Source organism: Eumetopias jubatus, unplaced genomic scaffold (assembly GCF_037043125.1).
Source record: "Eumetopias jubatus isolate StellerSeaLion01/CBP00866 unplaced genomic scaffold, mEumJub1_p1.0 scaffold_2, whole genome shotgun sequence".
Classification (NCBI taxonomy): domain Eukaryota; kingdom Metazoa; phylum Chordata; class Mammalia; order Carnivora; family Otariidae; genus Eumetopias; species Eumetopias jubatus.
The window spans coordinates 182568469-182581031 of NW_028274808.1; the positions used below are offsets into that span (position 1 = coordinate 182568469).

Consider the following 12563-nt stretch of genomic DNA (forward strand, 5'->3'; position numbering starts at 1 on the left):
GCCAGGGGAGAGCAGGAATCCCGGAGCTAGGAGTGACCGGCATGCTGGGACCCCTCCCGCCCCTTCCCTGCGAGGGTCGTGGTGTGTGGGGGGTGTGTGAACGTGGGGACCGGGGCCTGGGCCCAGGAGTCGGGGACAGCGGGCGCGGGAGATCGGGGGGGGGGGGTCAGGGGCTGGGCGCGTGGCGGTCCGGGGCCCAGGGGGCGGGGGAACGGCCGGACTGTGGCTGCGGCCCCGGCCGCCGCGGCTCCTCCTCCCCTTCCCGCGGAGGCGGACGTTGAGTCAATAGGGCGGGCGGGCGGCCGCAGGCGGCGGCGGCGGCGGCGGCGCGGCGGCTCGGAGGCGCCCGGCCCTCTCGGGGCCGCGCGGGGCTCGGGTGGCGGCGACGGCGGCGGCGCGGCGGGGGGAAGCGGAGGCGGAGGCGGCGGCGGCGGCGGAGGAGGGCGGCGTCCATGAAGCCGGCCCGGGCCTGCAGGAGAAGGCCATGAACGGCGACCAGACCGAGAGCGACTGGCAGGGGCTGGTGAGCGAGGTGAGGCCGAGGCGCCGGCCAGGCGGGAAGGGCCGGGCCGAGCGGCCGCCGCAGCCCGGAGCCCGCGCCCCCCCCCCATTCCGCCCCGGGGTGGCCGAGCGCGGCGGGGACGTGCGGGGGACGCGCTGCCCCCTCGGCCCCGCCAGGTGCGCCGTTCCTCCCGCGCTTCCCGGGCTTAGCCGGGCGCCACTTCGCTCCGCGCCATCTGGTACCGGCTTCTGGAGAGGGGCTTTCGTCCCCCACCCCCCGGCAGGGTTGGGCCCCGCATTGGAGAGCGCGGCGCGGGGATCCGGGAGGAAAGGCGCCAAGCCCCACCTGCTCGCCTGGTCACCACCGTTCTGGAGCCTCGCGATTGGACGGCCGGTGCTGAAGCGGAAAGGTGGTGCCAGTGGGGGAGGAGGGAATCCGGGCCCTGGGGTTCCACTCGGGCCAGGTGGAATTACCTGCCGTGGAGGTTCGGGTGGGGGAGTTCGGGGTCCTCCGTAGCCTTCATGCAGTCACTTGCTCGTTCCTGTCAACACGTGTATGGCGAGCCTACTCCGTGTCAGGCGGGGAGCCTTTTATCAAAGGCGTGAAATGCAGATGCAGAAGTCAGTCCATCTGTGGAAGCAGAAAACACCAGCCCTCTCCCGCCCCCAAACTCTTTTGTCACAAACACCCCTGGCGCCCGCTGGTAGTCTCCTAAGCTATTCCCTCTTCAGCCCAGCTTGGGCTTTTTGGCCTGGGAGGCGCCGTCCACAGAGTCCTCCAGGTGAGAGTGAGGGCCGATGTCCCCCTCTCACAGGTAGGTAGCTGTCCCTGACTTATCACCGTATGTGACGGCAGTTAGCCACCTTACCCAGCCATGCTGAGCATCCCCTGGAAATTTTCCATTCTCTCCCTCCTGAGAACCATCCCCCTTGCCCAAGGCCAACTTGGGGTCTCTTGGACTTGATTCCTGTGCACACAATGCGGGGTGTAATGGTTTGCTCTCTTTCTTCCCTTATGGGATGCTGGAGGGGAAACCCGGCATTGTCTTTCTCCTTTAATCATTTTCTGGGCCTCCAGGTCAGTCTGATAACAGTATTTAATGTCCAGTGTGTGTGAAGCATTGTATTTTTGAAGAGGAATAAGATGTCCTCAGTTCTCCCTGGCTTAATTTGTTTACTCTTGGTCTAGTAGTTGAAAGCGCCTAACTAGACAACATCCTGATACGTTGTTTTGCTCAGGTCTAACTATCAGGCTTTATGCCAAGGGGCAGATCCTCTAGAGGACTTTTCTCTTGGCCTTTCAGGACTCACACCCATTAGTCAAGGAGGCTGGAGGTGGTTCTTCATAAAAGTCCAGTGTTGGGCTCTGAAATGGCCCCACTCCAACAAATACTTACCGAATGTCTATTAGTAGCCAGGTACATGGTACTTGGGATTCAGTGGCAAAGAAGACAGACAACCTCTTTTGCCCTCCAAGAATTTCTGGAGCATAATGCTACAGTTTGGGGGAGTCCCACAATAGAGACAGAGAGAGTGCTAAGGAACAGAATGTGAAGGATGGAAAACCAAAGGAAGGAAATGCTTCATTGCACTCGAATGTGCCTCTCCGTGGCAGGCTTACCTCCGCCTTGCACTGACCACACTGTATCACAGCCTGATGGCCTCCCCACTAGGACGTGTGTTTTCCTTGGCTTTGTTCCAAGTGTCTACACACTGAGCTCCGTACACAGCAGGTGCCCCCAAAATGCTTATGGAATAAATCAAGATTCTGAAATGGGTCTTTCAGGAGTTGCCTTGCCTGTTCCAGCTGCATTTCTTCAGGGTAATGCCTTCTTGCCTTCCACAGACATTCATTAAAGGCTTTCTAGCCTCACAGCTAGAGAATTTGAACCCTGGTCTGTCTGACTCTAGAGCTTGGGATCGTTAGGCTATACTTCGTATTTTGATCATTGGTTCATCTGTCTATATCTTTAACTAGACCGCGGCTTCTCCAAGGGAGGGGACCATGTCTTACTCATCTTTGAATCCTCAGCGGCTAAATCAGTGTTTTTCAGAGTATGATCTACGCATCACCTGCACCAGAGTCATTTGGGGAGCAAAGAGTGCAAAGAGTTACTCTGCGTTTTTGGAAAAAATGCAAGTTTCAGAGTCTCTCCCCAAATCTATTGTGTGCCCACCTCCTCACCATGGATACGTCTGAGCCCTAACCCCCGAGTAGCTATGAATGGGACCTTATTTGGAGATAGGGCCTTTGCAGATATAATCAAGTTAAAGACCATGAGATGAGATCATTCTGGATTTAGGGGGAGCCCTAAATCTAATGACTGGTGTCCTTATAAAAGAAAGTAAAGATAGATTTCAGACACAGAGATACAAGGGAGAAGGCCACGGGAAGACAGACACACACAGAGGGAGGCCATGTCAATAGAGATTGGAGTTGTACAGCAAAAATCCCAGGATGTCAAGTTTTGCCAGCCGCCACCGGAAGCTGGAAGAGGCACGGACCAGATTCTCCCTCAGAGCCTCCAGAAGGAATCAGTTCTGCTGACACCTTGACTGTGGACATCTGGTCTCCACAGCTGTGAGAGAATAAATTTCTGTTTTAAACCACCCAGTTTGTGGTAACTGGTTATGGCAGCCACAAGAAACTGATACACCCATGGCATGAAAATGCCCAGGAGTGCAGCCTCAAATCTGCTTTTCTCAGAAACTGAGCTACCCGGGGGATTCCCCTCCCCACCCAAGTTTAGCTGGCTGGGTGTGGACTGGGTCTGGCGTGGAGATGTCTGATACTCAGCCAGGCAGGATTCAAGGAAGAGAGTGGTCAACGGCCCATGGTGTTTCGCAGTGATTTTGGAGCCCAGCCGAAGGACCCGGGGAAGATGTCACCAGACATCTGACCTGAGCTGACTGGGCTTTTTGACAACTCCCATTGGTTTTCTGCGGAAGACCGGGCTTCCGCCTCCCACCCTGGATGCGCCCTCCATTGTCCCTCCTGCCCAGAGCCCCGCGCTCTCTTTCAATCAGTTTTCTTCCACGGCTTGCCTCTAGGAAGCAGTTTTCATTTAAAATGATCCTACAGAGATCAGTTTTATTTTCATATTTTTAGGATAACAAGCTGAAATTACAGCCTCCTCTCAGGCCCCGAAGTCAACACGGCCATGCATGTGAAAAAAGCATGGCTGGTGAGCTGTTTTGGAAATTAAATGTCTGGGGAGGGGGAAGTGTTCTTCTTAACACCGCCTGAGGTGATCTTTCAAAATCAGGGAAAAATCTGGAAATGCAGCCATGCAGACAATCAATAACATTCTATTTCTAAAATAAAAATGTTAGCCACCTCTGAGCCTACTGCCCTGTGATAAACCATGCCGAGTTCAGTATCACTATTTTCACTATTTGAGTGTTGGTTAATTAATTAGATAGCAATCAGTCTCATATTCCTTGAGCGTGTTGTAAAACCCTGGGCCTCTGCCCAGAGTGGAGCCACTGACATTTGAAAGAGAGAGATTGAAGAGACATATAGTCGGCCCTGTGGTTAATGGCACAGCTTTGGGTCTCGGTTGTCGACTGAGATCTGGGGGTAAATCTTGGCTTCCTCTTTCTGGGTGCAAATGATCAAAAACCCAACCCAAAGTGGTTCAGCTCAGGGAATTAATTGGCTGGTGTTGTGGGTTGAATTGTGCTCCGCAAAAACATGTGTTCAAATCCTAACCCCCACCCCACAGTTGTGAACGTAGCCTTATTTGGAAATAGAGTCTTTGAAGACGTAATCAAGTTGAGGTGAGGTCATTAGAGTGGGCTCCTAACCCAATGAGGCGAGGAAAATTTGGATGTAGAGATGCACAGAGGGAAGGCAATGTGAAGTTACAGAAGAAAGAAGGCCATGTGATGAGTTATGCAGCTAACAGGAGTGCCTGAGATTGCTGGCAACTACCAGAAGCTAGGAAGAGGCAAGGAGCAGTCCTCCCCTAGAGCATTATTAGGGAGCATGGCCCTGCTGACACCTTGATTTTGGACTTCTAACCCCCAGGAGTATCAGAGAGTTTATTTCTCTTGTTTCAAGCCACCTGGTTTATGGCAATTTGTTACAAGCAGCTCTAGCAAACCAATACAGCTGGCCTGACTACTGATTCCCAGGTAGGGTGGTTTGGGGCACAGCTGGATTCCCTGCTCACACAGACGCTTGGGTCTCCTTGCTGTTTGTCTTCAGCCTCAGCCTCCCATACATTCAAGTTCAGAGTGGAAAACAGAAGCTCTTATGTAGTACATTCCATAAAACCACAGGAATCACTCCCCATGAACCCACTCAGATCACTGGCCTGCCCTGGAACGAAACTGCTCAGGAGCGTGGTGATCTGACGGTCTTAGGCCCTGCCCTGGAAGCCACATGGCCCGAAAGCAGGTCAGGGCCCTGGGGGCTGTTTGCCAGAAGCAGAATGGACTTGAAAGAATCACCTCACTGTGCAATTTCTCTGAGCCTCGTTTTTTCCTCATCTTCAATAGAGTAATAAAATGGCCCCTCATAGGTGCTGTGAGGCTCAAAGGAAGTAGTGCTGGTTAGTGCTTCGGCCTCTGCCTGGCGGATGGTCTGTGAACATTAGTACAGTGACCATGAACCTCAGGACGGAAACTTGGGTATTCACAAAATGAAAACTTCTGTATTTTGCTACAACACCTGAATTTTGGTTACGGGTTCCCATGGTAAGGGTGGTGGAAGGATAATTTGGAGAGGAGTCATGCCTCCCCCTTTCCCTGAGCTTGTATTTACGTCCTAGGGGGCTCGAGCAGGACTCCACCATTGGCAGGGAATGATGGGGGTCGGGGGCACACAGCTGGTGCCTGGCCGCAGTCTCCTCATTTCAGGCTAGTGTCTGGTCAGAGGTCACTGTTGTGTCCCTCCTTGTCCCCCTCTTATGCTACTCACGTCCGTGTAGTGCTCAGTCACTGCTCTGAGCATAGGGGACTTCACTCTCTGGCCCAGGCTAGGGGCAAGGCATTCGTATCCTGCCGCCCCCGAATCACTCCTCAGCTGAGGGAAGCTTGTGGAAACTATTGTGCAGTTGTCTGCGTAGATGTACCACATGACAGCAGGCTGCGTCCAAGACCCTTGGGATTATTTCCTACTTCCTCAGAAAGAAGGGTAGATTGTTAGGGTCAAGTTTAAGCCACGGCAACAAAGATACCTACCCTCAAAATATATCATTCTAATAAGGTAGATGTGTAGGTCTCATTCACATTACAGTGTGGTGGTCCAGCTGGGGAGGGCGGCCCTGCTCCCCAGGGCATTTAAGAACCTGGATTTTGGGGCACCTTCGTACTCCAGTGTGTCTTGGGGATGGTCCTCAACTGTATGTGTAAAGCTGGTTGCTACCATGTTTTTGCCCCAGCCCATGAGAATGGAGAAAAAGAGGGCAGGGGGAGTCCAGGGCGAGGGGCTTTTCTTTAATGAGGGATGACTTCTGCTCACATCCCCTTGGTCTGAGCGTAGTCATGTGGCCGCACCTTGCTGTAAGAGAGGCTAGGGAATATCATCATTAGCAGGATGTGCCCAGCTTAAATTTGGGAGGGTTCTTCTTATCACCACCTGAGACAATTTTTCCAAATTTAGGAGATTCAAAAGTAAGAAGGGTACATAGGACATGAAAAATACAACCATAAAAGGAAAAAAGGATAAATTGGACTTTATCAAAGTTTAAAACTTCGGCTCTGAAAAACTCCATTAAGGAGTTGAAAAGATAAGCCACAGGCTGGGAGACAATTTGTGCAGAGCACATATCTCATGCCTAGAACATAGAAAGAACTCTCACGACTCAATAATAAGAAAACAACCTAATTTTTAAAATGGCAAAAGAGTTCAATAGACACTGCCCTCGAGAGATTTGTATGGAAAACAAGCACGTGAACAGATACTCCACATCATCCGTCGGGAGGTAAACGTAAGTTAAAACCACAGTGAGATCCCCCCGATGCACCTATTAGAATGGAAAAACAAACAAATAAAAAATGGATAAACCAAGTGCTGACAAGGATGCAGAACAGCCGGAAAGCCCATGCATCGCTGGAGGAATGGGACATGAAAACAGTTTTGCAATTTCTCGTCAAGTTAAACATACACTTAACTGAATAACCCAGCAATCCTGTCCCTAGTTTACCCCAGAGAAGTGAAGACATGTGTTGACACCAAAACCTGTATGTGAATGTTTATAGAGTTTTCTTGATAGTTGCTGAGAATGGAAACAGTCCCAACGTCCATGAACTGATGAGCAGGTAAACTGCTGCACATCCGTGTGGCAGAAGCGTGCTCAGCATTAAGATGGAGCAGATCACTGATCCATGCAAAAACATGAATGAATCTTTAAAACATTTGGTACACCTGAAGCTAATGTAACACTGTGTACCAATTATACTAAAAAAAGAGAAAATATTGGCAAGTGAAAGAAACCAGAGGCTCAAGCCAAGCGTACCTACTGTAAGATTCCATTTATGTGAAATTTTGGGGGAGGCACAGCTAAAATGGCAGGAAACAGATCGGTGGTTGCCAGAGCCTGAGAGCAGGGTGAGCAGATTGACGACAGAGGGGCATGAAGGAACTTTCTGGCGTGATGGACGTATTCTATGCCTCGATGGAGCTGATGACTACATGACTGTATCCGTGTGCTAAAATTCATAGAGCTGCACACCCAAAAAAGAGGAATCTTTCTCTGTGTGAATTATGTCTCCATAAAAGTAATTATTTTTAAAGGGGAGAGATGGACAGTCAAGATCACCATCTCTCTAGAGAGCTTTAGTCCTTACCTCTCCAGGACCCCACCTCATCAGGTTTCCATCAAGACTAGTCTTGCTCCCACCCCTCTCCCCTCGTTCTCACTCTGCTCTCCCCACTCAGGCTGATTAGGCAGAGCTCTGTGTTCATTCTTAGAGACTCCCTGATAACCAAGCTCTCCTTCCTTGCACTCTGATTCTGTCCTTTCCTTAACTTTGGAGATCTTTCTAGTTTTTGGGGGGGCTTTGGGAGAGAAAGCTCCTGGGGAGACTCTTCTATGCCTTGATGTCTTAAGGACCAAACTTTCAACACTGAAAAGCCAATCACTTTGTTACCTGTGTTTCGCTGGGTGCTCCGTTCCTGGGAACACGAAGGCAGGATGTCTGGCTTCTTAAAAAGGGAGGGGAGAGGGATATGTAGTGAGAAATGAGGTAGGGGTTATAGGAAATGGAGGCAAGGTGGGTAGATAGGACATGAGTTAATATTTCAAGGGTATTATTCATATTAATAATATTATTATTAAATGAAAAAGCAGTGCCCAATAGTGAGCACATATATAGATAGTTGGTAAGGCTTGAGAAGTGGGGAAAAAGCTTCTCAGAGGCAGTGGAACTTGAACTGGGGTCCCTCCCCTTTGGTTGAAGAGGGCATAGATGATCATGATGGGAAGCAGGCATGAGCCCTGGGCTGGTGGTTGACTTTTGAGGAAATGCTTCTGATGAAGGCTGTTACTAGTGGGTTGGGGTAGAGCAGACGTTAAGCCTGGACTAGCCAGGGTGGACCAGATGGTGAACGAGTTCAAAAGCAAGACAGAGGGCGTGCTCTAATGTAGCTGGTAATAGGCACTGGGTGCTTTTTTAGATGGAGTACAAGTTGATGAAAATATTTGGAATAGATTTGTTTCCACTGAACTCAATGATCGCGGAGCTCTTACATCTACGAGGCACTATGCCAGGCACTGGGTATGTACAGGCAAATTTGGTAACTTTGCCAGGAATCAAGAAAAGACAAGATGAGAGACCAGTAATCTAGTCTTTTCTGTCACCACCAACATTCCCGATTATTCCTTTTGCACCTAAGTCATACCACTAATCACACGGTTTTCTAACTCGTAACTTGTTTATCTCTCCACTGAACCCAAAAGATCTTGAGCTCCTTGAGAGTAGCGACCATGTGTTATTGATTTGTGGCCTTAGCTCTTTGCACTATGTTTTGCCCTTTGTAGGTATTAATTGTAGAATATATGAATGTGGATGTTTGAATAAATAAAGTGATAAGGAGACATGGCGTCAGTAGGAATAGAGGTAAAAGGATGGTTATGAAGATTTTTTTTAAAAAGACCCCAATAGGATTTCACAGTCAGCTGTGTCGGGAAGATGAAATTGAAGGAGTCCGAGATGACCTTTGAGAGTTGGTGACGCTGGGTGTGATAGAGGGTTGGGGGTCGCTGAGTCTGGTGAGAAGAGATGAGTTCCATTTAGAACTCTGCATTGTTCAGAGTTTCCTGGGAGTACTTGAACTCTTGCAAGGCAAGCTTCGTGCTTACTGGGAACATTTTGGATGAGCTGCTATCTTCCTAGTGGCAGGCTAATTTCAGAGTAAGTTTATTAAAATTAGCATGTGGGGGAAAGTGAGCACAACTGCTATTTTTAACTAATAGGATTCATGTTCTCCCCTGTGCAGGGAAATTCGCATATGTGCTTCTAAAATTGACAATTTCTACTCTTATTATGTTAAAAAATTAATTTAGTGGCTTTCACATTGAATAAAATACGTTGGCTGAAGATTCGAAGAGGACTTTGCCAGTCCCTGAATGAAAATGACCAGAGTGAATGACATTTCTCACTCACCGCCTGGTTTTCCACTAATCAAACCACACTGGGGCTTTGGGTGCCTCACCGCAGAGGACTTTGCTTAGTGAAGAGTCTGCATCTCTCTCTGGCCCATCAGGTAACATGATGCCAGTGGGAGGGGATACCTGGTTCCCAAGGAACACAAACCTTTGGTTGGTTTTTTTATTTTGAAGTCTTCCCATTTTCATTTTCTATGTAAGCTTGCTAAATAGTCTACTCTGTTTCCATTGCCTTATGCTGTTTTATTGCAACAAACATTTACGTGCAGGTTATCAGCTCTTCTTCAAGCCAGCCTACCCCGCATCAACTATCAACAACCTGTTATGCCACCTTAAAAAGAAAAGCACTTTTCACTAGAAGCTTTTCACTTTCCTCAGAAGCCTTCTGTGGCCCCCCATTACCTGGTATTCCAACGGCCTCCCTCAAACTAGCCCTGACCTTTCTAGTTTTATGTCTCACTGCCCCCCTCAGAAATTGGCTGCCCGAGACAAACTGATCGGTGATGCATTCTGGCTTTTACCTCACTCTCACATCCAGATCTCATCTGGGTGGGCCTTCGACTTCTTCCCAGACCACAGCCTTTACTAGTACTTCTGGGTGGAACAGAAGCCCACATCCCTCATAAAATCATCCATGACCACCCAAGCTTGAAGTGAGCTCTTCGACCTGTTGCTTTACGTAGTTCATGTTCCAAGCCACACATCCAGCACGAAAATGCTCCCAGAGAAAGGAATGGACCTTCTCTGTGTGCGGATTTTCACTCCTACACCAGTTAGTGAGCTTCTAAGAGAAGGGATCGTGACGGCCTGTGTTGGGTAGGAGAGAGGAATGAGTTTCATGCTATGACTCAAGAGGAGCAGGAACTGAGTGAGGACACTGAATAATACCCGAGAACCAACCTAGTTCTGGCCATAGATAGGGCCTCTACTTCGATTTCACATCCCCACTTATGGAAAGTAACTCATCCACGTTCCTGCCCACTTACAGCTTTATTAAATGGCTGACACCCAGGTAGGGTGTTAGTGACATTAGGATGGATCTGTTCCTGCGTTAGGTTGGTTGGCTGGTAGGATGGAGGAGTAAAGGACAGCCAGGAATATTAAAATGGGACAGGGGACAGCAAGGGAGAAGGTCAGCGCTCAACACACCAGACACAGATTGAGAACTGTGTGCAGTGCCTTGGACGTGAGACAGTTGCTATTGAGGGGTTTGTAGTCTAGTGGTGATAGAGAATGGGGATATGCCACTACCCTGTGACATACATTTTGGTTAAGTGCTCTGCTGGTCAAGGGGAAGTTAATTTAGATTGGGGGATTGAGGAGGGTTCTTGGACCTGGAAGGTCGGGCAAGATTTGAGCAAGTAGGAGTATAAAGGAAGGGTGTTCTAGGCAGAAGGAACAGAAATAGCAAAGGTGCAGAGGTGGCAAATGCAAGGCTTGTTTGGGAATTAATAGAGTCTGGTCTCTGGTTGGCAATGCATAGTGGGGCTTGGGGTGGTAGTTGTTAGGCAGACCTTGAATGCCCCATTGGCTGTCTACGGAGTGCTAGGGTCCCGAGTGTGGCCTTTACTCTGGAGGTGACTGATGGCATGATTATACCCTTTGAGCAGGGAAGAAATTACCTGGATGCGTTGGGAAGGTATGTAAGCGGTAGAGATGAGGATTGAGCAGGACACAGGAGCCCACATGTACCTCTTCCTCTGTCCCCTTGCTTTCATCCCTCTCAGCCCACCTGCATCTGCCTTCCACCTCTTCTTTACTCCTGCAAATGCTCTTGCCCAGGCCATCCAGGAGCAGCCTCCTCTCTGCCATACACAGTGGTCTGTCTGCAGGCTTCAGCCTTTGTGGTCCTGAGCATGCAGCCTCTAACACTCCACCCTTCTTTCCCTACACGCTCGGCTTCTGCATCCCTCCATGTGGCCGCTGGACCTGTCTCCAGGCACCTCACACTCTCTGTGCCCTAACCTGAATTCCTCCTGCCTCTGCCTTCCGCCGTTCCTATGTCTCTTCCTCCTTCCCTCCCGGCTCAATTAATGCCATCACTACAGAGTCTGCGATCCTTCCTCCCAGTGGAACCCAATCCAATTATTAGTGAAGGCCCCTATTTTCTGCTCAGGGACAAGTCTTTAATCAGGGCTCTGGGTCACCACTCCCACCATCCCACCGTGGCCCAGGTTCTTATCCATTCTCCCCAGAACATCTACCACATCCTGTAAGGTCTTTCTTCCATGTCCAGCTGTCCAGCTGGAGTTGTCCTTCTGAGCACTGAAATGGTTTACCAGTCCTTTGCCTCAAGCTCTCGGATGGCCTTCCGGGGCCTGCGGAGGGAAAACCCAGGCCCTCCAGGGGCCCTACTCCCTCCTCGTCTCCAGCAAGTCCCCGTCTGCCCACCACTTCCCCACTCTCCACGGAACTCCTGACTGACACCAGATCATTCCATGCCCTGAGGCATCTCCAGGCCTTTGCTTGCGTCCAGGGTGACCTCCTATGCATACTTTGAGGCCCAGGTCAAATGTCACATCCTCTACTTGAGTTTCTTACCTCTCCTGGACCTGGTGTATTTTGCTTGGGAAGTGGATAGTATGTTTGAGTTGGGAAGATGGTGTGGGAGACTGTTGGCAGCAGGGCAAGGCAAGGTAATGGGGTTCCTGAGGACGGGGACCCTCAGAGACATGGGTGGCCAACAATATCGAGTACAATTCCAGGCATGTGAGACTTAGCAGGGACTCAGGGAAGGAGGGAGAGAAGGGAGGAAGGAAACGGTCGATATTGCCATTTCTGATACTCTCTTTGAGGCCAGCCCTGCTCAGCTGCTGCTGTGCACCCCCTTCCAGCCTCTCACCCAGACCGATCATGGCCCTGAGGGCCCTGCGAGTGTGTGTCCACATGGCCCCAGCCCATGGCCGGTGTCCTGGCCAGCTGCTGGGCTCAGGCTGCGGTGGGTGACGGAAGTCATCAAGCTCCACCCAATCTCATGACTTCTCCAAGGCCTCAGTTTCTCTGGACTTCATACAATGAGGATAACATCATCTGTCTTGTGTCTCTCACCTAAAGATGGGGTTAAAGTGAGGTGAAATATATGGAAGTGTGTTTTAAAGTCCCCAGCCCTCTCTGGCCGAGGTGGCGGTCCAGTCCTTGCCTGGGCTTTAGGAAAACCCTTCCCAGGGCTCCGGAGATGCCCCTGCAGAGAGAGGTGATGTGTCAGCTGCTGGTTGTCAACACGACGCCATTGAAAATCCATGTCGCTGGGGTGCAGGTGGATGTACCTGCCTGCTCAGCCATCTGCCGACCCCACGCCCAAGGCAGGATTGGAGGGGGCAAGGATGGAACTCCCTTCTTTCTAGCCAGTTCCAATTGGCTTTGTAATCAGCTGCAGTCCGGTGAGTGCCATCGGAGTCAGTCTGCCGCCTTTCCTTCTTTCCTGGCAGTCTCCAGCTTTGCCAGACC

At 50.5% G+C, this 12563-nt stretch overlaps 1 protein-coding gene across 1 annotated transcript in view; it reads left to right on the forward strand.

The window, feature by feature from the left end:
* The first annotated feature begins 438 nt into the window (after nucleotides 1-438).
* The window catches only part of CCDC149 (coiled-coil domain containing 149), a 99562-nt gene continuing 87437 nt past the window's right edge, over nucleotides 439-12563 (forward strand). Inside the window, exon 1 of the mRNA XM_088020869.1 lies at nucleotides 439-532. Coding sequence (XP_087876995.1) covers nucleotides 485-532 — 48 coding nt within the window. The 5' untranslated portion in view covers nucleotides 439-484. The remainder of the gene's footprint in view (nucleotides 533-12563) is intronic.